This window comes from Brassica napus, chromosome C4 (genome assembly GCF_020379485.1).
Source record: "Brassica napus cultivar Da-Ae chromosome C4, Da-Ae, whole genome shotgun sequence".
In the NCBI taxonomy this organism is placed as follows: Eukaryota; Viridiplantae; Streptophyta; class Magnoliopsida; order Brassicales; family Brassicaceae; genus Brassica; species Brassica napus.
Window position 1 is genome coordinate 24,096,231 of NC_063447.1, and position 26,746 is coordinate 24,122,976.

General features: G+C 41.4%; 2 protein-coding genes across 26 annotated transcripts; one reads left to right on the forward strand and one right to left on the reverse strand.

Moving 5' to 3' along the window:
* Positions 1 to 1,405: 1,405 nt before the first annotated feature.
* On the reverse strand, positions 1,406 to 5,193 carry LOC125585912. The gene is made up of 4 exons (XM_048755632.1): positions 4,468 to 5,193; positions 3,655 to 4,305; positions 1,534 to 3,315; positions 1,406 to 1,426 (listed from the first exon to the last, which is right to left on the reverse strand). The coding sequence occupies exons 1-4, from the start codon at positions 5,191 to 5,193 to the stop codon at positions 1,406 to 1,408; spliced, it is 3,180 nt and encodes a 1,059-aa protein (XP_048611589.1).
* Positions 5,194 to 10,414: 5,221 nt separating this feature from the next.
* On the forward strand, positions 10,415 to 25,846 carry LOC106402720 (gibberellin 20 oxidase 4-like). Of its 25 annotated transcripts, none has more exons than XM_048754372.1 (7): positions 10,415 to 11,080; positions 11,196 to 11,514; positions 11,680 to 12,502; positions 12,634 to 12,719; positions 12,870 to 12,910; positions 13,099 to 13,279; positions 20,179 to 25,846. In XM_048754372.1, exons 1-3 carry the CDS (start codon positions 10,452 to 10,454, stop codon positions 11,938 to 11,940), a joined length of 1,209 nt encoding a protein of 402 aa, XP_048610329.1. In that variant the 5' UTR covers positions 10,415 to 10,451; the 3' UTR covers positions 11,941 to 12,502; positions 12,634 to 12,719; positions 12,870 to 12,910; positions 13,099 to 13,279; positions 20,179 to 25,846. The 25 variants fall into 23 exon arrangements, with proteins under 25 accessions (XP_048610329.1, XP_048610328.1, XP_048610331.1 ...); XM_048754371.1 differs by lacking the exon at positions 20,179 to 25,846 and adding an exon at positions 13,907 to 14,531 and having other exon boundaries at positions 12,608 to 12,719; XM_048754374.1 differs by lacking the exon at positions 20,179 to 25,846 and adding an exon at positions 13,907 to 14,531 and having other exon boundaries at positions 12,608 to 12,719; positions 12,891 to 12,910.
* Positions 25,847 to 26,746: the final 900 nt, after the last annotated feature.

Below are 26,746 nucleotides of genomic sequence, written 5' to 3' on the forward strand. Positions count from 1 at the left end.
TTTGGGGGTTTTGATCTATTACCATATGGTTTTTGATTCATAAAAGATTAGGGTTTTATGGTTTTAATTCTTTATCAAACAATCCATATTCGATTATGGGTTCTTAGGTTTCGAGTTACCTTTAACCTTAGAAGTTTGTTGAATGGACCACCAAAGGGATGAACCGCAAAATGGAATACGAACAGGACGCGAGCTGACTGTTATCGGATCGCGAACGGATTGAGGCTGAGGTCGCGAGCTGTCCGTGAGCTGGAGTTGTCGCAAACGGGATGCTTGCCGTCGGGAACGCGAGCTGTCCGGGATGCGAGCTGAGGCTGAGTTCGTCTGAGCTAGGATCAGACTGAGATCGTCTGTAGGCTGAGCTAAGACGGATCGGGAACGCCTATGAACTCCTTTGATCTGAATGGAAAAGAGAGTTTGATCGCACGGGCAGCAACTCCTCTCGGCTTGAACTCCTTGTTGATATTAGATTTTAATTCCCTCGCTTGTAAAGGAGTTGAGTTCGGCTAGAAAATCCTTGTTGGAATCGGATTTGGTTTCCAAATCAAATCGGCGCACACTGTATTTGTGCGTGAGGGCGCGTCGGTGGTCAGATCGACAAGCGGTTTGCACTGACGGATTCGTCTCGGCGAGGGCTTTGATTTGATATCTTGATCGTTTTCTGGGTCCTCACGGTTTGAGAGAACGGCCTCTTTGGAGTTCCAAGGCAGATTTCTTTGCGTTTAGGGTTTGATGATTTTCGGCTGAGTTGAAGAATATTTCGTGGGGGCTTAGAGCTTGAGGCTATCGTGCTGATAACGTGTTGTAAACTTAAGGATTAGAATCTGTAAGTTATTATCATTAATCATAACATATGGTGTCCTTATATATGAGAATTACAAAGAGATAAAAGAAAAGACATAAGTATGGAAAGTGTACAAATACAAAGAAAAAGGAAACTAGGCTTTCCCCTTCTCTCTAAGTCTAAACCGCCTCTCTCTCTCTCTAGGTATTGGGCCGGTCATGGACCGGGTCGGTTATGGACATCCACAATATGATTTATAACATTTTACTAATAATCTCTCCAAGGCCAAAAAATTTCTTGTCTCAGCAAAGTTCATTGCATAGGCAAACAAACAAAGACATTCTTCATCTGCCCCTTCCAATAAAACAATACATGTTACCAAATATTTGGTCACTTTTGAAAACAGGAGTAACATGCACCAATAAACTTCATACAATCCGAATATGATTCAAAAAATTAAATTCATAATTAGCCATAAAAAATCAGTCTTTGAAAACAGAAGATACCATTTTGAATGCTTTATTCTCTTTAACTTAAAACTTCAACACGCATCTAAAATTCATACCTTGATTATTATTATTTTTTTTTTTAACGTCAAAACGGCCATTCTATTACTCAGGCTTAAGGTGGTCTTGAGGTGGTCTGGGTAACCAGACCGGAATAGAACAACCAATGAAAAGTAACTCCCTATGGAAGGATCTAGCAGTCTTAGCTAAAAAATCTGAAAATTGATTCTGCATTCGTGGGACATGAGTAATGCTGAACTCCGGGAAGCATATCCGTAGCGTCTCGATCTTCTCCAATTCTGTCGCAAAGCTTGGCCAAGCATGAGGTTCCTCTAGCATAGCAATCAGGTCCTTACAATCCGTCCCAAAGCTCTGACATGTTGAGTGTTGAAGCATATTCTCCATTGCCCACTGTAGTGCTTCAACTTCCGAGTGCAAGGCTGATTCACGTCGAGTAATATTTTTTAACCCCATAAGCTGAGCCTTCCCCCTACTGTCCATCCACACCCATCCACATCCACTAAAGTTGGCCGATGCTATCCAAGACCCATCTAACAGGCATATGTTGCCAAAGCTTATGACTTGGGGGATCACCATATTGTTTCCTTGTGGCACTGGTTGTATCACTTCATTCGCCTCAAACCAGGCTCGACATTCACTCTCTGCATATCGAACTAACTCCAAAGGATCTCTATCTATCCCCATGAATAGTTTTTCATTGCTAGCCTTCCATATATACCAAATTATCCAGGGATAAGGATCCCTGTCTTGTTCCGGCTCAATAATAGAGTTTTTCCTCCAAAATAGATAATCCATGTTCGTGTAGATGCTTGATACTGGAAATACCTCTGGGCTTGTTGGGGTTGCTGATAGGCTCCAAACTTGTAGCGCTGGCGGGCATTCAAAGATGGCATGAGTTACAGATTCTTCTAATTCTCCACACCTCGGGCAGTAATTATCACATCTCATATTGCGTCTTGCTAAATTCCTTGTTACTGCCACGTGCCCAGTCAACAACTGCCATATAAGATGACGTATCTTCGTAGGCGCCTTCAGCTTCCAAGCAAAAGCTTGAAGATTGGTGATACTTGGCTCCAAAACCTCCTGTTCCTCCTCCACATTTAATAAGTTCCGCGCTACCCAATATCCAGATTTAACTGTGTATTGTCCGTTTCTTGTGTAGCTCCAACAGAAGGAGTCGCGGCGATGAGATGAGCTTACGGCTAAACTCCTTATAAGTTGTATATCGTCCATGTTGACATAGCTCTCCAAAAGCCGAACATCCCATTCCTTCGATGTCTGATTAATGAGATCGCTAACTCTCATGTTGGGGTGCATAACAGGCGCAACAGGAGCCGCCGGTCTTGATGGGATCGTTGGGATCCACGGATCCTCCCACACCTTAACATCATATCCTGAGTGAATCTTCAGTCTGATTCCCAGTAGTAGCAACTTCCTTGCAGCAGAGATGCTATTCCACACATACGATGGGTTATTGGTAGAGTTTACTCTCAGCGGAGAACTTAATCTGTAGTATCTTCCCCTCAAGACCCGGGCAGCCAATGAATCTGGGAACTGAACCAACCTCCATAATTGTTTTGCCAACAATGCCAGATTAAACTCATGGATCATACGAAACCCAATCCCACCTTCCTCTCTTGGTGCACACACCTTTTCCCATTTCGCCCAGTGTATTCCTCTCTTTGGGGGATTCGAGCTCCACCAGAAGCGTGCAATGGCACTAGCTAAGTTTTCACATATCTCCAAAGGGAGCAGGAAAGTAGACATTACATAAGTCGGGAGAGCTAACAAAATCGATTTTATCAATACTTCCTTTCCTCCTTTTGAAAGCCACCTACCCGTCCATCCATTTACCCTGTGCATTAACTTATCCTTAAGGAAAGCAAACAATTTGCACTTGGAGCCGCTTATGTCTTCTGGAATACCCAAGTAGGTTCCCATCCCTCCTTCATTTTGTATTCCCAGTGTATCTTTGACCTCTTGTCTGGTAGTTGCATTAACTCGCTTACCAAAGAGTAAGGACGATTTATCAAAGTTGATACACTGGCCAGATGCTTTACCATATATCCTAACTACTTTCATTACTTCTTCACATTCACGGGGCTCCGCCTTACAAAAGAAAAGGCTATCATCAGCAAAGAGAAGGTGGGATACCGAGGGGCACGCACGTGTGACACGCATCCCCGTTATCTTCCCTTGATTCTCTGCATGATTGAGAAGGCTAGCGAGTGCTTCCGTGCATAGAATAAAAATGAAAGGAGACAAAGGATCTCCTTGTCTTAGGCCCCTACCAGGCACAATATTTCCTCTTGGCTGGCCATTTATAAGCACCTTGTATTTTACCGACGTAATGCATCTCATTATCCAGGTTATCCAAATCTCTGAGAAGCCCATTTTACGCATGACAGCTTCAATAAACGACCACTCCATTCTATCATACGCTTTGCTCATGTCCGTCTTAATGGCCATCCTTTTACTGCGTCCACTTGGCTTGGTTCGCAATGCGTGAAACATTTCTTGAGCAATCATAATGTTGTCTGAGATCTGCCTCCCAGCAACAAAGGCTGACTGGGTTTCCGAAATCAATCCTGGTAGCACTTTCTTTAATCTCTGGCATAAGACCTTCGAGATTATCTTATAGCTGACATTACACAGACTTATGGGTCGGAACTGAGCCATATCATTAGGCTTGGTCATTTTCGGGATGAGACATATATTCGTATCATTTAATCCATTCACCACTGTTCCCTCGACAAGGAATTTATTGACCATAAGAGTCAAATCCTCCTTTACAATATCCCAAAATTTCTGATAGAATAGCGCAGTCATCCCATCTGGGCCTGGGGCCTTTTCTGGGTGCATAGCAAAAAGTGCTAATTTGACCTCCCATTCCGTTACCGGAGCTGTAAGGCTTTCATTCATTGCCCCAGTGATTGTCGTAGGAACTTGAGTTAGTGCCTCTCCAATGTCCTCAGGATTAGACGATTCAAAGATCTGTCTAAAATAGCTAGTAGCAATGGCTACTAATCCTTCTTCATCCTCAACTATATTCCCATTTCCATCTTGGAGCTGCGTAATTTTATTCCTTGCTCTCCTCTGCTTCGTTAAGGCATGAAAAAATTTTGTATTTCTATCCCCCTCTCTCAGCCAGAACACCCGACTCTTCTGCTTCCAGAACATCTCCTCGGCCTTAAGAGCCTCAGAGAGTTCCTTCAAAGCCGCTGCAATTTCCTCAGTTGTGGCATTGTTATCCGCATACATGGCCTCCACTTTTTCTTTAAGCTCCTCCACTAATTTCGCAGAATTAATATTATGTTGTCTCCTCCATTCTCCCAGAGCCTTTCGACAGCTTGAAATATGTTCCATAATAGACGCATCTGGAGGGAGATCAGGCGATTTCCATCCCTCCAGGATGACTTGCCTGAGCTCCTCGTTATCTAGCCATCTCTTATCAAACTTGAACGTTTTTGATCTCATCATTGGCTTTACCAGTATATCTGCAAGAATCGGACGATGGTCCGATCCCCACAGCCTCATATACTTTATACTCGAATGGGGAAACTTCTCATGCCAATCCGCATTTCCTACCGCCCTGTCCAAGCGACATCTAACTGTAGACCCTCCTGCTCGCTTGCCTACCCATGAGAGCATGTCACCCGTGAAAGGGAACTCTAACATTCCACAATCATTAAGCATCTGTTTAAAAGCCAGGAAAGAACTAGCAGGTCGCTGCCTTCCCCCTACTTTTTCCTCATGACACGTAATTTCATTAAAGTCACCTATCATAAACCAAGGTCCAGTTCTTGTCGTTGAGAAACGCGTAAGACGTTCCCAAACCTGATCTAGTCTGTCTAATACAGGATCCCCATAAACAAACGTCATATAGACTTTAATTCCATCTATGACTGCCTCAATGTCAATCATACGGTTATTCGAAAATAAAACATTAATTTGAAAATCATCCATAAAAAATAAAGCTAAACCTCCGCTGAGACCAAGTGGCTCAACAGTAAACAAATGATCAAAACCTAAGTCGGCCTGAATGTTCTGCAACAGCTGCCTCCTGTTCTTTGTTTCAGAAAGGAACACAAGTCCTGGGCGATGCTTCTGACACATCTCCGTGAGGCGTCGAACTGTGAGGTCGTTCCCAATCCCTCGACAGTTCCAACTGATTGTCTTCATTGATCACGTCTCGATGAGTATTTGGAACTCATCAAACCATCAAGTTTTAATGCTTTGTCTTTCGCCTTGTTTGAGCCATGATGTCGTCTTAATTTTCCACCGCCCCCTGCAACATGTGAACCTGTAGCCGTCGAATGCGTACTTGGAGATCCCCTACGAAGGACCTCAAACTTCCTATTTTTGATACCCAAAGGGGTATTGCGCCTTACGCCTGGCTTCTTACTTCTTGTAGCCCTCCAGGAGCTACGTCCCGAGTCTTCGATAGGCCTCGGCTGGGATTTACTCTCCTCCAAAACCATAAGATCAAGCTCTAGCAGGTCATCACCATCGTCACCATCAGCTCCATCAGCCGCTAGTGCTCCCTCCGACTGATCCATTAGCTCCATATTGCTCAGCGCCCCAATGATAAGATCATCAGGGTGACTTGTCTCCGCGCTGCCCGAAGGGGAGAACACGATCGTTCGTGCTTCACCCTTACCACGCAACGTAACATTATTCTCCATGGGTTGCTCTGCGCGCACTGGAGTCACAATGGTGCTTGCTAGCTTCCTGTAGGTTAATCTCTCACCGCTCCTCGTTTCAGCTAAGCCCACATTGGTAGGCGATGTTGTCGTTGGAGATCGTTCATAAGGAACAATCTCACGGGATGTTGAGCCCGCATTGGTTGCAGAATCACCTTCAATCTGATTCCTTCCCAGCCTGTCATGCAACTTCGGTCTCGCTCTCCATATCTTCTCACTTGGGCGCGCATAAGGACCTGCACCCCGTGCCCCACCATATCTACTTCTCCTTGAGTGATCATCTCTGCTACGGATAATCCTATCAGAATGACGTCCACGGCTGCTATCATCCTCCCAATATCGAGCTACCTGTCCCCAAGTACTCCTGTCATCAGACCTTAAGGGTTTGGACGTATAGTACCGCGAGGATTGAATACCTCTACTCTGCAACGAAGATTGCTGAGTAGCTCTAGTATTTGCCAGAGCGTCCCTCCCCCAGTTTTGACGAGACACATCTTGATTCTGCTGCAGTCGCGAGAACACAGGTCTTTCCACATGTTGTAGCCTTGATCGAACGTCAACATTGGGACAATATCCCTTCTCATGAGATAACAGGCCACATGTGGTGCAGTGTTTGAATAACTAATCATACTTTATTTCAATCGTGACCTCGTCACCCTCGTATTCCACTTTTCTAGAGAATTTCAGCGGACGGCGTGAATCAACATCGATAAGCATGCGGCCTTCAGTTAGCTCCAGAGTATCGACATGGCCAATTCTCCCTCCTATGTTTCTTAGATTCGCATCAGTCCAAAGGTGAAGGGGGAAGCCAATGAGCTGTACCCAAAAAGGAATAATCCATGGATAATCATCGTGTACAATGGGTTCCCAACGCACCAGAATGAACATACAGAAGTTATAGTGGAATGGGCCTCGTCTCAGCACCGAGTTCAGGTCCTCCTCAGTCATGAAGTTTAATAAAAACTTCCCATTCCCTAGATCACTTGCGGTAATTCTCTCAGACAAACCCCATTGAGAAGGCATTGTTTGCAACAACTTCTCAACATTCTGCTTCTTTGGATTAAGAATTTTGCCAATGAGAGCCAAACCAAACTCCTTGATTACAAAAGAATCATCGCGATCCACCAGCTTAATGGGTGCATCATCATCCTCATAGAGGATCCCTTTACCCTTGATATCCGCCTGATGAGCAGATCTCAGACGATTCAACGACCCCATACAAAGATATGAGATCACACAGAAGCGTAAACAAAAGTAGAAACGAAGATTTGAACCGTTTCAGATCAGACCAGTATCTCACTACAAACCAGACTCAGATCAGCGTGTATCACCAACGGATGTATACGAGGGCTTGATCGAGACAGACAAACAAGCGAGATTGCCTTGTACGAGACGGACAAAACGATCGAGAACCCTTGATCAGGGTCGTCAACCGGTCGAGACCTTCTGATGCGTATACGTCAACGAGCGTATAATCAGAGGGATCGCTATTCCAAAGATCAAGACAAAGGCTAATGCTTGGGAGGTACTCCACCGGAATTACGTCACCAGCACTACGAAATGGAGGCGCCTACAAGGAGTGTACGGTAGTCTCCCTTGTGGCCAGGAGAAAGCAGGCAGAGACAGAGCGAAAAGGCCATGGTAGCGAGATCAGGCAGATCTAGGAATCGCCATTACGATCGTCGAAAACCCTAGAGCCGCATCAATATTCTTTATACCTTGATTATTTATCTAGAGTTACGGACTACAAAATATTTATTTGATTTGTTACATACGCAAACATTAAAAAAAACTTAAACATGTAATGATTTATTTGGGAGAATCTCTTGCACGGTACAAGAGATTGATACCCTTTGTTGTTTAAGTCGAATTCTAAGAAGTCAATTTTTTATTTTTCTTAGTTTCGAGGAAGATTACCTTACAATGCCTTTCTATACATCCTCATGTTTGGATTGTTTTCTTCCTAATTCTATACATCCATTTTTTACCTCCACTACCTCAACATTTTCTTTTTACCTCTAATACCTCCGCGCCACGCGCCACCATGTCCGACCACCGTTTCCCAGAACTGCCGTTCCCGGCCGCCGTCCGTCCGCCGCCGGGAAGCCGCCGCCGCATCGCTGCCGCCTCTCCGCCGCCGCCGGTGACTTTTCCAGTAAGACACCCCCTCTGCTGTTGCCGCCGGTGACCGGAGCCGGTGACCGGAGCCGGTTACCGGAGCCGGTGACTCGGCCAACTCGGCTGAGTCGACTCGGTGAGTCGACTCGGTGACTTGGTCAACCAGTGGTTTGATTGGTTTAATTGGTTTAAATCGATTTTGGGTTGGTTAGGTTAAACCAGTTGGTTATTAGAAATTAATTTCGGTTAGGATTAAACCGGTTTGCAATTAATTAGGATCTGGTTCAGTTGAATTCGAAATCGGTTAAGGAAAACCGATTGGTTAAGTCAAATTGATTTTTGGTCAAGGGTTGACCGGATTGACCTTTGACCAGCATGTTGACTTTTTTTCGAAGACCTTGCCCAGACCTGTTTTTAACCTTTCGAAGGGCGTCCTGACTCAATTTTTGGCCCTAGTTTTATATTTGGAGTCTATTTGAGCAGCTGGAGTTCTTAGATACCACTTCTCTTCATTGCTAAGGTGAGGGCCACTCCGTTTAAATCCTGAACTAGTTTAGTACTACCGTTATGGAAAGTTTAGTTTCGAAACATGATCCATCTCTGTGAATCGAGTCTGTTTGAGAGTCTTGTTTGTTTATTACTATTATTGATTGTTAAACAAGAAATTGGATAATAGAGGATTCAACGATTGTGTGAAATGATTGAGAACGGTTATATATATGTATATATATGTGAGTCCATGTGTGGGGATTGCAGGGTACTGAGACGTTTGTACTAGCTGCCTATGTTTGTGGATTGCGGAGTCACATGACGTCTTTGCTAGCTACACCTTGTTTGTGGAGATTGCGGGGTACACAAAAGTTTGTACTAGGGACGCTTTTTGGATTGCGGGGGTATAGAGTGGACTATACTGTACTAACGACGCCTGGAGAGTTATGTACATATATCTTTTATGAGGAGAATGCGGGGTGCAGAGATTAGCTATGTACTATCATCGCATTGTTTGTCGTTGTATGGTGCAATAGGCCTATGATTGTTCTGTGTAGTGTAATAGGCACCATGATTGTCTCTTGCTAGAGCTAAGCCTACATAGTTGTAGTGCTATGAACTGAGTCAGTGGTTTGCGGTTTAGCATCCCATACCTCGCTGGGAAACTCCCATGTTGCTCACCCCTCTTTTCTTTCCCCTTTTCAGGTGAGACCGACGAGCATGAGTGATTATCAAACCGGTGCTATTGGACTATTGGGCTTTTGGGCTTTTATCGCTTTTATCGTTATCGGGCTTTTATCATTTATGTTATTCCTATTCCAGATTTTCGGATTTATGTTGTCTTTTATATTTCAGACTTGTTGTTATTAGTATTTACGGTTTGACTTTATGGTATGGTATTTGACTTTGTTATTATAATGTGGATTATTATTATTTCAGTATTTATTATTATGTTAGGTTCGCATTTATATTATTTCAAGAAAATCGGGTGTGACAGATATCTTTTCAGACTCTTGCTCCTCTCCCTCCGTATATGGGGACCATTTATCCACCACCATTTAAACATCCTCTATATTCCATATTTCTCCTCGGCATTTTAGCTCAAGTAAGTGGATTTTGAACCCAAATAATTTTGTGGTCTACCCTGTGCTGTGCTGCCATACTTTGCTACGATAATGTGAATCTTATCCACATGAGGTGCTGTAGAAAGGAACAAACCTACCAGAATTCCTTCCGAAGAAGGATTGCATTACTTAAAACTTCGTCAGGTATTTTTATAGGGTTAAATCCTGGTCTTTCAGAACATAGTCACTTCGAACCACATAAACCATGGTGTTGTAGTGTTATTGATATGGGGATTGACTGAACTTTCCTTAGTCCCCATCAGAACTGCCTAGACGGCACCAATATGCAAGGTTGATCGAAGTGAAAGCTGAAATCCTAGAAATCCTTGTAGCAAATATTTTCCCTCAAAAAAAAAAAAGAGTATTTTCCCTCACCTTAGCAAAACGCTGCGTTCTAGTGCATGTGGTCCGTAGCTTCGAACGTAAATGACATCTGTCTTTATATAATTAGATTCAACCAGGTCTGTTCATACGATAAGATTAGCGTTACACAGCTATAGTAGTCAAAGGTTTTGATTGGCTTTATGCATGGACAAAAAATGTTTATGATAAAATATAAAAACGGACATCTCGTGTTCAGTGTAATTGCCATTTGTCTGTGTATAGTGAGATTCTACCATGCCTTTATATTATGAAAGACCTTTCTTCTCGCTCTTATAAATGCGATTCTTCTCCTCTCCATTTACACAACACTTAATGAAAATTAATGAAAAGAGAGAGCCTACTTCTAACGTTATTTCTCCTTTTCTTGTTTCTTTCAAATATTAAACATCTATTCATTTCGGTTGAGATGGAATACATCACAGAGCTCTCTTTCAATGGACAGAAAACCGAAGATAACCCTTTGACACTCTTTGGTTCGACTGTCATTAACAATCAACAAAACCAAATACCTCAAGAGTTTGTATGGCCGGAGGATAAGAAACCCTCTGCTAACGTTCCGATTCTCCAGATCCCCCTCATCGACCTCGCCGGTGTCCTCTCCGGCGACCAGTTCTTGGTCTCGGAGGCAACAAGACTCGTGGCAGAAGGGGCAAAACAACATGGTTTCTTCCTGGTCACCAACCATGGAGTCGATGAGGGACTCATGTCTAGTGCATGTACACTAATGGACAGTTTCTTTAAGTCACCGACTTGTGAGAAACAAAAGGCTCAGAGGAACCATGACGAAAGCTGGGGTTACACTAGTAGCTTTGTAGGAAAATTCAAGAAGAATCTCCCCTGGAAGGAAATGCTGTCGTTTAGGTTCTCCCCACAGGAAAAGAGCGAGAATCATTCCCAAATCGTTAAAGACTTCATTATTAAGAAAATGGGATACGGATACAACGATTTTGGGTATATAAAAGACACTTTCTTTTTATTTGTTTTTACTACGTCGTTTACGTTTTTCATGTTATGTAGTGATTATTATACGTAAACGAAACGATACTTGTTCCATGTATATATGCAGGAGTGTTTATCAAGAATACGCGCAGGCCATGAGCAATCTCTCACTAAGGATCATGGAGCTTCTTGCAATGAGTCTTGGAATCAAAAGGAGCCATTTTGTAGAGTTTTTCGAAGACAACGAATCCATATTGAGATTGAATTACTACCCAAAGTGCAAGCAACCGTATGATGTATTAGGGTCAGGACCACATTGCGATCCAACCTCTCTAACCATACTTCAACAAGACAACAGTGGTCTTCAAGTTTTCGTGGACAACCAGTGGCAATCAATCCCTTATAACCCCCAAGCGTTGGTGGTTAACATTGGCGACACTTTCAGGGTAACTTCTCCTTCCCCTTTAAGTTCAGTGAATACTTTTACCAAAAAGAAAAATTTCAGTGAATACTAATAAGACAACAAATTTAAACAATTGTTTTTTGGGAGATTTGATCATAAAAACAAATTTAAACAACTTTTTTTAACTGCCCGAGGTGTTTGATGATAGGCTCTAACCAACGGAAGATACAAGAGTTGCTTGCATCGAGCGGTAGTAAATAGCCAAACCGAAAGAAAGACACTCGTATTTTTCCTATCTCCGCGAATGGACAAAGTGGTGAAGCCACCAGAAGAATTAGAAGGCGAAAGAGCGTATCCTGATTTTACATGGTCTTTGCTTCATGAGTTCGTAATGAAACATTATAGAACAGACGAGAACACGCTAAAAGAGTTCACAAAATGGCTCAAGACCAGAAGAATTTTCTTATGAAGAATCGTGGCAATTAAAAAAGAAAAGTTGAAGCGTTGAAAGTGACCTTATATGTTTTTTTTTGTATAAAGATGTTAGACATTCTCGTATGGTTGTTTTTATTATCTATGATAATAAAGTTAGTTTACGATCTCTCCTTATGCTACCACATCATTTGGGAGAATGGGACAAAACATGTCATGTGTATTCCTAATTTTTGTAGCTAAAGTTATACTCTCTAATTGGGCTTTTTATTGTTTTGTTTGGACTGTAACTTTAAGTCTCGAGCATTATGTTTAGAACTAACTTTTTAGAGTAGGATTATCGCTCGCTTTTAAATGGTTTTTTTAACCTAATTAGATATTAAAAAAATGAAAAATAGAAATAAATCTAAGACACGTCTCTTAATTAAGAGAAAGAAGAAACATATCTTATGCGACAGGTGTCAAAATATTAGTGGGTATAGGAGAGATGTGAGTTTCTTTCGTTCTTTGTTCTTAGTCGTCGTCCTCCTCCATCTGCCCTGTGATCTCTCGCTCTCTCTCCCTCAGATTTTCTTATCTTGTCGATTACTTTCCCTGAGGTAAAGTTCTTAGATTTTTATCTTAGATCAATTGTGATTTAGAATCCCTATGGTGAAATTGTATTGTATCGTAAAGGTTCTTAATTTAGCCTTTTTGATGAAAAGCTTAAAGCTTTAGCTAGTGTTTACAGGAAGACTTTCTTCTGCTTTGTCCGGCTCATTCTTCAGTCAAATTCCCAAACTAGAAGTCGAGACCTCATAATTGTCTACCAGAAACGTATGAGATCTATTCAGCATATATCGTTTCTTTCAGTATAAGTTTTATTTATATGCTACTAATAATATTAACTAATAAATCTAATTACCATTTTCCCTCAAAAAATCTACTGAACTTTTTCGCTGGAAAACAAACCTGCAATGACAAAAGACCTTGTTCTGTGTGGATCAGCACTCACTCAAGATGATAAGGTCAGTGCTAAGATATTCTTTTTACCACAACACACTCGAACAAGAAACCTTATGGATCGAGTTGATGTCGCAGTCAAACTTGGATATGTCCTCAGTTATCAATTTAGACTTTTTGATGAAAAGCTTAAAGCTTTAGTGTTTTTTGATTTGAGTACTACTTTTATGAGAAAGTTTATGTTTTCTTGTAGATAAAAGCGTTATTATCTCATAAGGGTTATGGTCGAGCTTTGGAGATGAGAGGATCATTGGGTTCTTGATCAAGTTTATTGTTTCTTTGGAGTTTGCTCTTGATCAAGATAACAGGAGAGGTTGAGGCTATATCTCATGTCAAAGGGATGGAAGTGAAGAAGGAAGGTCCCAAGGAACTCGGTAAGAAATTATCATGCTTCTTTAAATGTCATTTAGAGAAATAGCTGATAGTCTTTCATATACAGTTGGGTCAGTAACAATGAGGCTTGCGTTAAATAGCTGATAGTCTTTCATAAGGTTTCGAAAGTTTGTAGTTTCAGCATGTAACCTTGTCAAGCTTATGATATAGGTAAACTATCCCTTGATGCCAACTGTATAATGTAAGCTTTTTAGAACATGATTATTGGGGGTTCTTAGAGTGGGGTTCTTAGCGGAATATAAAAACCCGTCTCTTAACTTTTAACTAAAAAAGCTAAGAACCGGTTCTTAAATAAGAGTTTTAAGAGCCGGTTCTAGTTAAAAGTTAAGAGATTGGTTCTTATATTCCGCTAAGAACCTCATTTTAAGAACCCCCAATAATCATGCTTTTAAGGGGCTGTGTAGTGGAATAGATAGAACTTAATTCTCCAAATAACTATGTACTCAATAGTTTTTTTTAAGAACCCTTATTTAAGAGATTAGCATTAGAGCACAAAAATGTTGGTGTCTCTTAACTAAGTTTTTAACTAACATTTATTATTAAAAAATTCATTAAGAGACCCTTATTGGGTTGTTGGGTTAATCATGCGCTTCTCTTCTCTTATGCAGCTGCTTCTGTCGCCGGATTGATTGTATAAAACGACTACGGTTAACTAAACACCTCGAATTGCCTACGCTATACGAGGAATTGGAATGTCCTTAAATTCGACGTTGTTTCGAAAACGCTCTTTGTATAGAATCGTAACAACGCCTAAGTCAGAAAACGGCCCAAAAGGGGGCCAGAACGCGGCAAAGAGCTCACTTACGATTTTATAGGAATCAAGCCCAATCATTGGTTTATCTTTAGTTACGCAGGAAAAGATAAATTTCAAGTTTCCGAGGATAAATGTCAAGTTTCCGAAGATAAATACCAAGATCGAAGGGAAATGAAATATTTCCGCGAAGCGATAAACTCGACCGGGGGCAGAAAGGGAAAAAGGTAAACCGCCTTAGAGGAAGTATATAAGGAGATTGAGGCTGAAGGAGAAGGAGGACACAAGAATTATCACCCAGAGCGATACTTAGAGCAATTTAGGCATTTTTCCGTTTTTGTTATTCGAGCTGCGACTCAACTAGGTTTTCAAGTCTTAGGTTGCTAGAACTAGGAATCTCGCCGACAGCTCTCGTGGCCGAAGGCTCTTACCTTGTTGTTACGCTCAAATGCGAATTCGGAATAAAAATCTTTCTTGCTCTCTTTTCGATTCCATATATTTATTTGTCGTCTAAACTTTCGTGTTCTGATTGCTTGGCGTGTGGTTTAGCAGATATCCGGGACCTCTGGGAAATTTAGGGTTTCCTATCTTTCCTAATTTAAACAGAAATCGACAGTGCGAATTTCGGTTCCCACACATAATCTCAAAGACTATTCAGCATTTCTTGTCGCAATCATGCGTATAGAAAACCTGTACCAATATCAAAGTGAAACTCGACAATTAGCCAAAGTCTTGAAACCCTCTCCGGCTTTATAAAGCCAGTTTAGTATAAAACAATTTACGAGAAATCTTCAAGCATCAAAGCATTTCTTTTGTCTCCGTTGAACCAAGTGAGTCACGGTAATGCATCGAAAAAATTTGCGACGAAGAAAACTTGAGAATAAAAGTAGCAGCAAGCACATTAAAGGGAACACTTTCTTCCCAATTGTTGGCTAGATCGACCGCTGGTTGACCAATTCGTTTCAGAAACGAATATGTCATGAGAATCCTCTCAAAAGCCTATGAAAAATGTTCTGCGACTAGATCATAGCGAAATAAACTTCGGTAACACTCCATGAGTAACTCCAAGCAACCTTCACCAAAGATTAAAATCAAAGCATAAATGTTTCTCGTAAAACCCGCAGAAACAACACTACTTTGACATGTGTATACCTATCACCGATTTACAACCTTCGTAAAACCGGTTGCCCATTACTTACGCGAAAAAACCTTCGTACAATCAGATCAAATCATGCGAAGAAACTTTCAAAAGTAAACATAACAAGTTTTACGAAGAAATATTTTTCGTATAGCAGATACAAAGCTGTAAAATCTGACTTTGGATGATCAATCTAAAGAGAGATATCTCCGCATTACGATTTAATAGGTCTCATATTTTTGCCATGCGGCTCACTGGCTTCTGCGTATCGTTCCCCTCGGTCACATCCGAGCAGGCAATCGTCCCGCAACTGACTCCGCACTGGTTCTGTATTAAACCTTTTAGGCTAAGTCTTCCTTAGACAAAAATGAATCAATTTTCATAAGACTATAGGTAACATTATACGAAACATTCATCGAATAACTATAACCTAAGGCGGAAAATCGTTTTCTAAGACTATCGGCCATCTTAACACGGATAACTCCGGTAAACTTGGCCTATCAATCTCGACAAGCGCTCTTTGGCCCTCGGTCAATTACGCCTTCCAGTAAAGGTCCAAACTAGAATTTGGCATCCCCTTTAACGACGATCTTAAACTAACATGAACTTAATGTTAATACGAAAGTACCATGGTCTAATCCTTGACCTACAATGTCCTTGGCTATCTGAGTGATCACATCCTTCCCGCCAAGCCAAACTATTTGAGAAACCATCGCTCCATCACTTAACGGCTAAACGACAATTTATGATTTGTCCAAAAACGTCGTGTGACTATTAAGAGAATAATTATCGTATAGCCCACAGTCGGAAATCATATGATAAATTCTTCGTAACGAAACTCAGTCCTAGTAACCAAACGGTTAACGAAAAACCTAAATTTGTCGACAATTGACCAAGTTCGATACATTCCACAATTCACTTTAACCCCACTATGTTTTATCCATAATATTCGGCATGTAAGGAAAAATTCGTAACAAAGCTCCTAGAGCTATACGAAACATACTCAAAAATGCACGAAATAGTTCTCGGTAGGCCAACACTTCACAAAGCACTATGAAGGAAAACGCTTCTTCCCATGGACAAATTTACGTGACCCCTCGGTCCTAATTCCTCGATCGCAAATCAAACTATTAGCATCCGAACAGCAATAACAGTTTTGGCTGCAAACATCCGCAGACAAACCAAAAATGTTTCTCCGACGTAGGGTTAAGACTAAACTCTTGCAACACCGCGAAACATCTTCAAGCCCACAAACATTTCAACCACGAAAAGGCGGCATGCAAAAGAAAAACCAACCTTCAGTATCGCGAGACGTCGCAGACGCTTGAAAAATAAGTTTTTTCGACAAAAATATGTTCCTCGATAAAAACACTTTCTTGGAAGACTAAACAGTCATACCCACTAACATCTTCTCAAACAAGTATCCTTCGCGAAGAGTCAAAAACGGTAATATCTACCGATAAGTTTGTTGCTGATCACAACAAACTGTCAACGTCCTAAACAGACTAAGCCATCTCGTAGAGATAGCTCTCGAAAACCCGACACAAGGGTAATAGTGCTATATAAAAAATCCAAAATTTTGGTCAGCACTTTCGGGACACTTAAAAATTGTCCTCGAAGAGATGTTCGATTCCTACCATACAAGTCACGTAAGCCAAGAACATATCGCGGACTTTAAAGCGGGACGGAATCAGAGCGAAAACGATACATGAAACGTAAGTCGAAGTAGTCATCGCACCTCCTAAAGCCGTGATTAGACCTAGGTCTTGCTCTAAACCCAGTACACTGGTCTCTAACATCTCTAGGCATAGTATCAAACACCCTGATACGAGATCCCAAAATTTATCTCTTGGCTAATATTCTAGCGTCTTCAGAAATCCCGCAAGTTTACGCACTGCAGAAAACTCTCGAAACAGATCACGGATATAGCAGTTCACACAGAGTTAGATTACGAGATGACAACTCGTATTCTTCCCTCTACACCCATATAAAATCCATCGGCAGCAACATGCCTGGTAACCTCTACAAATAAACTAGACCGTAAAGATCTCGCTGGAAAATAGGTCATAAGAACCTTAACTCCAAAACGAACAACGAAAGGCTTGATCCCTTCAACAAGGGTACGTAGGTAGCCGTCATTAGGCGCAGCCCCAATCTTATCGCGTTCCACTCTTAGAAGAGCGAAAAGACCACTTACGACGGATCTTTTCAACTATTAATTCCGCCTAACTTACCTAACTTGCCTAACTTGCCAAGCCACTAGCTAGAACCTCACGCTAGAAGCTTATGGTTCTAACCAGCCGGGGGGGCTAATTGTTGGGGTCAAAATCGCTCACGACGGAATCAATGTCTGAAAGTCCCCGAAAATATTTCTCACAATAAAAATTTCGTATAATTTTTATTGAACAGGTTATACGACGAGTTCTTAATATATTTTATCGACAACAAGAAGCAAACATTGTTGGGGTCAAAAACGGTTATCTCGTAATAAACGTCCAAATATTGCGTTTCTGTATGAAATCTTCTCGACACGCTCTCGACAAAAGTTCCTGAGAAAAAGACTCGAGAGAAATGGATCACGGAACCAAACACGCAGTCCAACTTGTTCGTTCGGACCTTTTAAGGTGTAGAACTGCACAGATGCCTCAGATGTTTAGCTACGGATGAAGACCTTACCATGGTGTAATTGAGCCCATATTTTGACAAAAGATAGATCTTTGAGTTAGCTTTCTAATGCCACTGGTCTGAGGTCTATCAGCATCTTGAAGCATAAATTATGCCCATTTTATTGAAGGGTGGACAGAGCACACCGTCCAGCTCGGCCATCGACCAGCTCAGCCATCAGCCGAGCTGAACCAGTCCAGCTCGGCGGATGGCCGAGCAGGATTGAACACGCGACCAGCTCGGCCATCCGCCAAGCTGGACCTGTCCAGTTTGGAGGATGGCTGAGCCGGATCGAACACGCGACCAGCTCGGCCGTCCGCCGAACTGGACTAGTCCAGTTTGGCGGATGGCCGAGCCGGATCGAACACGCGACCAGCTCGGCCGTCCGCCGAGCTGGACCAGTCCAGTTCGGCGGATAGCCGAGCTGGAAGGATTGTGCTGTCTTCATCCCGTCCTTGCAGTTCCCCCCTTCGGGATTAGAACGAACCTGCTCTTGTTTCATCTCGATCGGATTAACCGTTGGAACTTTACGATTTAAAAACCGCAAGAACTCGTTCTCTCGAATAACATTCGGATTGATTGTATTAAACGGCAACGGTTATCTGAACACCTCGAATTGCCTACGCTATACGAGGAATTTGATTTTTCTTTGGAATCAACGTCGTTTCGAAAGCGCTCTTTTTATAAAATCGTAAAAACGCCTTAGTCGGAAAACGGTCCGAAAGGGCCCAGAACGCGGCTAATAGCCCACTTACGATTTTATACCAAATCAAGCCCAATCGTTATGATGGTTTATCTTCTGTTATGCAGGAGAAGATAAATGTCAAGTTCGGAGGATAAATGTGAAGTTTCCAAAGATAAACACGAAGATCGAAGAAAAATGGAATATTTCCGCGAAGCGATAAACTCGACCAAGGGCAGAAAGGGAAAGAGCAAACCGCCTCTAGGTGGAGTATATAAGGACGTCGAGGTTGAATAGGCAAGGGGACCATTCTTTTAGACTTAAAACTCTCTGCACTTAGAAACTTTTAGGCGTTATTCTCAACATGCTCTGTTTCTATTACTGGCACCCGATTACTAGACGAACTCGCCCAGGCAGTTCGATCTATTGTTCTACTCTTTCAATCGAACTACGTTCGGCTTGATCCTCGAAAGGGGTACGTAGGCAGCCTTTCATGAGGTTCAGCCCGAAATCAAATAAAAACTTTTTTCGTATCTTTTTCATCTTCTGTTATCGAGCTGCGACTCAACTAGGTTTAAGGTTTTAGGTTGCTAGAACTATGTAACTTGCCAACAGCTCTTTCGGCCAAAGCTTTTATCATATTTTGTAATGATCGCAATGCTCTTACGCGGATCCGAAATAAGATCAACCCTCTCTAAACTCGTTTATTGTCTTTACATATTTTCCGCATTTATTTGGTCACTTGCCGTTGGCTCTCGCAGAGAATCCGGGACCTCTGGGAAATTAGGGCTTTCCTAACTTTCCTAATTCAACGGAAATCGACAATGCGAATTTTGGTTCCACAATTTCTCTCGTGTCTTTTGCTCTGGAACTTTTGTCGAGAGCGTGTCGAGAAAGATTTCATACAGAAACACAATATTTGGATGTTTATTTCGAGATAACCGTTTTTGACCCCAACAATGTCTACTTCTTGTTTTCGATAAAATATATCAAGAAGTCGTCGTATAACCTTTTCAATAAAAATTATACGAAATTTTTATGGCGAGAAATATTTTCCGGGGACTTTCAGACATTGATTCTGTCGTGACTGATTTTGACCCCAACGTCGATATTCAAATAGAATAATAGGTCGACATTTCGAATAGTGTATCGATCGATATTCATATAGAATCATCGATCGACACTGGTCAATAGACGAACCTAGAAAGCGAGAACCTAGTGGTTCATTTATAAGTGTTGAGCTCTACATTATCATGCATGCAACTCATTAGGCATCTGTAGGATTATAATTCCAAGTCTCCTGAATAAAAACCCTAAATCTAGCTATTTCTTTTTAAGCACCAAAATCTCAATCAATCAATCGAGCAATTACTTACTCAACAAACTGCAATTTTACATTTAAATCATTAAACCACATTACTTAACAAATCCAATTAGATTTATTAGGTTCCCTAGCTCCTTGTGGATTCGATCCCTAAGTACTACAATTTAACTTCTTATTTGAGAGAGTAAAATCACTCCTTAGGGTAATTTGTGTGAGATCAAATTTGGCGCGTTTCCGGGGAGCTTTGATCGCCTATTAGATTTGATTTTTGTTAAGTTTAAAACAAATTTCTGACATAAAATTTTTTTCTTGGATTTTCAGGTACATGCCCAGCAGTTTCAGAAGCAACAAGGAAACTCAACTGCTATTCTCACCAGATCCTGCAAGTTTGGAGCGTTCAATCCGCAAAGAAGCGCGCTCTTTATCGATCGACAACAACACTTGTTCGTCGCTCGATTTTCGTCAACCACCGTCGACCCAGGCACTAATCCCGTCGACCGACACTCGCTCACCACCGTCGACCGAAGACACTCATCTTCCGTCGACCGATATCTTCCATCCGACATCGATCGATACTTCAGTCTGAACATCGATCGATACTGAGCCACGAGACATGGTTGCGACTTTGATCGTTGTACGTGATGAGAGTGGAGACCTGTATGACCAGGAGGGTCATCTGCGTAATGCAACAGGTCAAATGATAAATGTTCACGGGGCTGCAATCCCGGAGACCGATACTGAAGGTACAGGAGCTGCTCCACCTGTAGATGAGGCTGCTCGACCCAGAACATTGGCTGACTACAACCGTCCAGATCAGTTCTACACCAACAGATCAACCATTCGTCCTCCAACTATTCAGAGGGATTTCGAGTTGAAGCCGCAGTACTACGCATTGGTGGGACATACACCCTACTATGGGTTATCTCACGAGCATCATATGGACCATCTGGAGAGGTTCGAGGATCTCATATCTGCTATTAAAGTCGAGGGAGTCTCTGAAGACTACCTCCTATGCAAGCTCTTCAAGTACTCACTTGCTGGAGATGCTTCGCATTGGCTTAAGCAGTTACCACCTAGACCTCTCACATCCTGGAGAGACATCAAGTACTCACTTGCTGGAGATGCTTCGCATTGGCTTATGCAACTTCTTTGATGAAGCGCGTGCTGAAAACTTGAGGAGCAAGATTGCTACATTCACTCAGGAGCCTGCAGAATCATTCAGAAGCTCCTGGATCAGACTCAAGTCTTATCAGAGAGACTGTCTACACCATGGATTCAATGAAGTACAACTACTCAGTACTTTCTACAGAAGCATCACGGTGCAATACCAGATGGCTCTTTGATATGATCATGGACCAGCCAAACAAAGAAGATAATGAGAGCATGGATGATCCAGCTGATGGAGGAGCTCTAGTCATATCTGAAGGTCCTATGACTCGAGCCAGAAGCAAGCAACTCAAAGAAGCCATTGGAGGGTTACTTAAGACATCACTGAAGCAAGAAGAGAGTCTTGGAAGAAGCTTGATCAACCAAGACACACTTGCCACAATTCAAGCCATCTCAGCTCCAAGATATACATCAAATGAGCAAGTAACATATGTGTGCTCTTTTTCCCTATCTTTGGTTTTGTCCCACTGGGTTTTCCAAAGATAGGTTTTTAATGAGGCCATATGTTGCTTTCCTATCACTCATTTGATGATCTCAGTTCAAGACTTTATTTGAATTATTTATCTTTGTTGACATGAAGTAGAATTAGGCTGCTAGACTTGAGAATTAAGCTGCCAGACTTGAAAACCCTTATAAGGTTTTATAAGGTTTATTTTTAAGACCCATTTAGAGACCAAGGAGTCTGTTCCTTGCCTTCTCTATAAATATGTGTCTGAAAACCCTAATAGAACTATCCAATCTTTTATTTTTTTAGACTCTTGTCTCTCTCTGACGGCTGCAAGTCTTCTTGTAGATCTGAGTGTTCTTGAGTCTTTGTTAGTGTGTCATATCTAACAAAACCACAAGAGTGTTTGTCTTGGTGTGTCATATCCAAGGGATTCACTTAGGAGTATCAAGGAGACCTCTCACATCTCTTTGTGTCACCATTCATTCCACAAACCTTGAAGCAGATTGAGTCTTTGATTCTCTGTTTGCAAGGATCTATCCCATTCCAACCAGAGAAGCATCCTAGGAGTGTATTATGTGGTATCAGAGCAAATCTCTGGAAGGAAGTTTCTAAACTCTCTATTTCTATTTTCAATTTCGAAATTTTCTTATGAACCCTAGATCTGAAAAAAAAAAAAATTGAAATTGTTTAGATCTGTTCTGATTGGGTTTGTGGTCGAAATTCTCTGTCTAGATTTGAATCTGATTCGATTTGGGCTTGAATAGGTTGAGTTTCTCTTGATCTGTTTGAGTTTTTGGTCAATCTGTTCTAGATCTAATCTCAGGTGGAGTATCTGATTATTGTCTGATTTAGGGCTTGTTATTTTCAATCTTAGTTCAATATTGATAGATCTGTTGTTCTGTGCTTTGAATGTGATAAATCTGAGAATTTTTATTCTAGATCTGTGCTGAATCGGTTTCATCTCTTGTTTGTTTTCCTTATTTAATTTTGATTTCGAACTACTTACTGGCTTAGTCTTTCTCTTGTCTCAGGTACCATGGCAGGAGATCAAAAAGGAGAACTCACTAAGGATGAAAAGCTTTTACTTAAGGCTATGAGTGCTCAGATGCAGGAGAAGATGAAAGCCAGCCTTGATAAATTCCGGCTTGAGTTGAGACAGGAACTCCAACAAGCTACTGGTCAGAGTTTTGAGTCTAGAAGCAGTGAGAGGAGACAAAGACGTGGGCATGAAGGCCAAAGCAATCACAAAGATAAATTGGCTGATCAAAAGCTAAAAATCCCTCCTTTCTATGGTGATGCCGACCCTGCTGCATACGTGGAGTGGGAAGAGAAGATGGAGTTGATTTTTAACTGTCAACACTCTGCTGAAAGAAAGAAGGTTCAAATGGCTACTGCTGAGTTTTATGGTTATGCTTCAAGCTGGTGGAATCAATTGGTGTCGTCTAGGAGACACTATGGAAAAGAACCAGTTACAACCTGGCTTAAATTAAGGGCTTTGATGCGTCATAAGTATGTTCCAAGACACTACCACAAGGAAGTACTTCAAAAACAGTCTGAAACAAAGCCATGCTGTGCAAACTCAGTTCAGAAACAACAAGTCAGTATGAGATCAATTCCAGCCAGTGTTATTGGTTTACCTAGCAAGACAACAAGCTGGTTAAGTGAGGAGGACATAAAGAAGCTGTCTCAAGTGGTGATGGATGTGGAAAAGCAACTCAAAAGGACCAACACAGCACATCCATCCATTGAAACACAGCACCAAGAACCAGTTACTACTGTCTCAGAACTCAAAAATGTAGAACCAGAGTCAGCTGCACCAATTCAAGAAGTCCAAACCGAAACATCTATGGAGAAGGAAAATTCCGAGACAGGACAAGAGTGTTCTCTTTTCTTACCTCAGTCTGAATTTAATTTTAATAATTCCTTTGATGAACTAACTTGTCTTGAACCGGTGCAACCGAGTAGCATTGTTTCAGTGTCACAGGTTACAAAAGAAGATTCAGCAGAAAGAGAACCAGAGCAATCAACACACGGAGAAAAGTTAGAACAGCCGAACAGCTTGCAGTCAAATACAACTCATGAATCCTTGTCTTATGACCTGCAAAAGCACTGTAAGGAGTTTAATATGGTTACTTCTGTGCCTGAAATGTTTCTTATGGTTAGTACTCATGATGTGAAACGTTTTGGTCTTGACAAAGTTAAAGATTTTTGTGTTTCAAACTCTGTTTATGACAGCATGCTTAAATCTTTTAAAGAACTTGAACCAGATAAACTTTTTGATCAAATTTTTTTTCAATATGGTGATAAAAACTTTTCTGGTCATGTTTTGAGTTTTGAACAATTTATGAATCACCATGAAAAGATTTAAGAACCTGTTTTCAAGCCAACCGAGTTCTATTTTAGAAAACCTTTTGATTTGTTTGCTAGAACTGAAGAAAATAGTTTTGTTGTGAACTTTCCTAGGCATGAACTGATCTCTGATTATTTTCTTGCATCCACATATGTTTTGAAAGAACCTAGGAAGTTGCATGAACCGAAATTGCATCATTCTGATGTTACGGTTGAAATTGTGAAGTTTGCAAATATCTCTGAGTTTGAGCTTGACTGTTTGTGTGCTAAAAATGATTCTAAACGTGTAGGGTTGTTCTTTGAGGATATTCTAGTGTATAACACTTTCTTTGAAAAACCTGTTCCACAATTGAAACTAGAGTTCACTGATTCTGAATGTATGAACTTAATCCTTGATGATATTTGGGTCTGCAATATTTTCTTTGATATGCATGATAGATGGAGGAGTCATACTGTTTTGTGCTTTGGAGACATTCTGGTCTACAACACTTTCTTTGACATGATAACACACTTGTCTTGTCCAAAACAAGCTGAAAAAGGTACAGGTGAAGAAAGGGGCTATAATGATCCGAGTATCAATGATGAGTCCTTGGCTAAGTTGGAGATGCAACAATCAAATCTTGGAAACTGTCTAGCCGCCAGCTTTGACATAGGAGCAGTCCGAGGATCATATCTCAGCAACCAAAAGGAATTAAGCAACAAACTTGACTGCAACAGAAACTTAACTCATCTGGGTCTCACGTCGAATTGGAATCATGTCCAAAGCTTCTCAGGTGAAATAGTTATGAGTTTTAGAAGTCGGGTGATCCTGTGTTTGCTTTGTTTGAAATTTTCTGAGTTTAGAATATCTCAATTCTATCTATGGCGACCAGGTGAGTATGTTAATGTAAGTGATCATGTTTTCAAGAATTCTTTTATCACTAATTATACAGATATGATGCACTTGTTTTTGTCAAAAGAGCCATGTGCAGATTTTAAGAGAGCTTGGAAGCATATAAGAAGAAACTACAAAAATGAGGAAGATAAGAGATTCAAACCACCTGATCTAGACCAGGATAACCACCAAGACGTCCCTGGCTTTATCATCATCAAAGAAGCACCTCGAGATGCAGCCTACAATCCAAAACCGAGCAGAAACAAATTTGGGATAAGACTCTTACTTTATGACAACTTCGCATGTGCTAACTTGTTTTGTTTTAGTGTGTGTGAATCGGGTTTGGGGAATGCATCAGGAGTATGGAGAGCCCAACGTATCAGTTCCTTCTACCAAACAAATCCAGTCAGCAACAATGCCTATCAAAGAGGCTTGCAAGGTAAGTGTAATCTGATTATCAACGTTAATGTTACTGACTTGGCTCATTTTGTTGCAGATGAGCTAGATTTGAGGACAAATCCTTTTCAAGAGGGAGGGGATGATATGATCATGGACCAGCCAAACAAAGAAGATAATGAGAGCATGGATGATCCAGCTGATGGAGGAGCTCTAGTCATATCTGAAGGTCCTATGACTCGAGCCAGAAGCAAGCAACTCAAAGAAGCCATTGGAGGATTACTTAAGACATCACTGAAACAAGAAGAGAGTCTTGGAAGAAGCTTGATCAACCAAGACACACTTGCCACAATTCAAGCCATCTCAGCTCCAAGATATACATCAAATGAGCAAGTAACATATGTGTGCTCTTTTTACCTATCTTTGGTTTTGTCCCACTGGGTTTCCAAAGATAGGTTTTTAATGAGGCCATATGTTGCTTTCCTATCACTCATTTGATGATCTCAGTTCAAGACTTTATTTTAATTATTTATCTTTGTTGACATGAAGTAGAATTAGGCTGCTAGACTTGAGAATTAAGCTGCCAGACTTGAGAATTAAGCTGCCAGACTTGAAAACCCTTATAAGGTTTTATAAGGTTTTATAAGGTTTATTTTTAAGGCCCATTTAGAGACCAAGGAGCCTGTTCCTTGCCTTCTCTATAAATATGTATCTGAAAACCCTAATAGAACTATCCAATCTTTTATTTTCAGACTCTTGTCTCTCTCTGACGGCTGCAAGTCTTCTTGTAGATCTGAGTGTTCTTGAGTCTTTGTTAGTGTGTCATATCTAACAAAACCACAAGAGTGTTTGTCTTGGTGTGTCATATCCAAGGGATTCACTTAGGAGTATCAAGGAGACGTCTCACATCTCTTTGTGTCACCATTCATTCCACAAACCTTGAAGCAGATTGAGTCTTTGATTCTCTGTTTGCAAGGATCTATCCCATTCCAACCAGAGAGGCATCCTAGGAGTGTATTACTCTTGATGCTTCCAGCAATGAGAACTTCAACACCAGGAATCCAGAGGAGGTAATGAAAGTCATTGAAAACTTAGCATCCAGCAACAGCACCAAGAACACTGATTTTGAGAGGAAGAGATCTGCCACCAGCCTTGGGAATGATCAGATGGATGAAGTGAAGGCAAAGCTGGATAGTGTTCACAAGCTTCTCAGGAAGAAGACCTGTTTGGTTGAAGATGCAGAAGCTGTAGACACAAAGGGTAGAGCAGAGCAAGAAGAAGATGTGAACTTCATCAGTGGAACTGTATTCCAAGGTTCTGGAAACCAGGGAGAAAACAAAAATTTCTATGTAAATAGGGGAAATTTCAACCAGAGTTCACAGCACCAGAAACCCTACAGAACCAACTACAACAACAACATGGGTTATGGAAACTCCTACTACCAGAAGCCACCACCGCCTACTCAAGAGAGCAAGAATGAAGAGATGCTTGATAAGTTTCTTGAGGGGCATCAGCGCATGACAGTGGACTTCAACGGGAAGATTGATTCTGTCTACACCAACCTGAACACAAAGTTTGAGACTTTGAGCACTCATGTGAAGAAGCTGGAGATGCATGTTGTTCAGACAGGAGAAGCTGTTAAAAGGCAAGAAGCA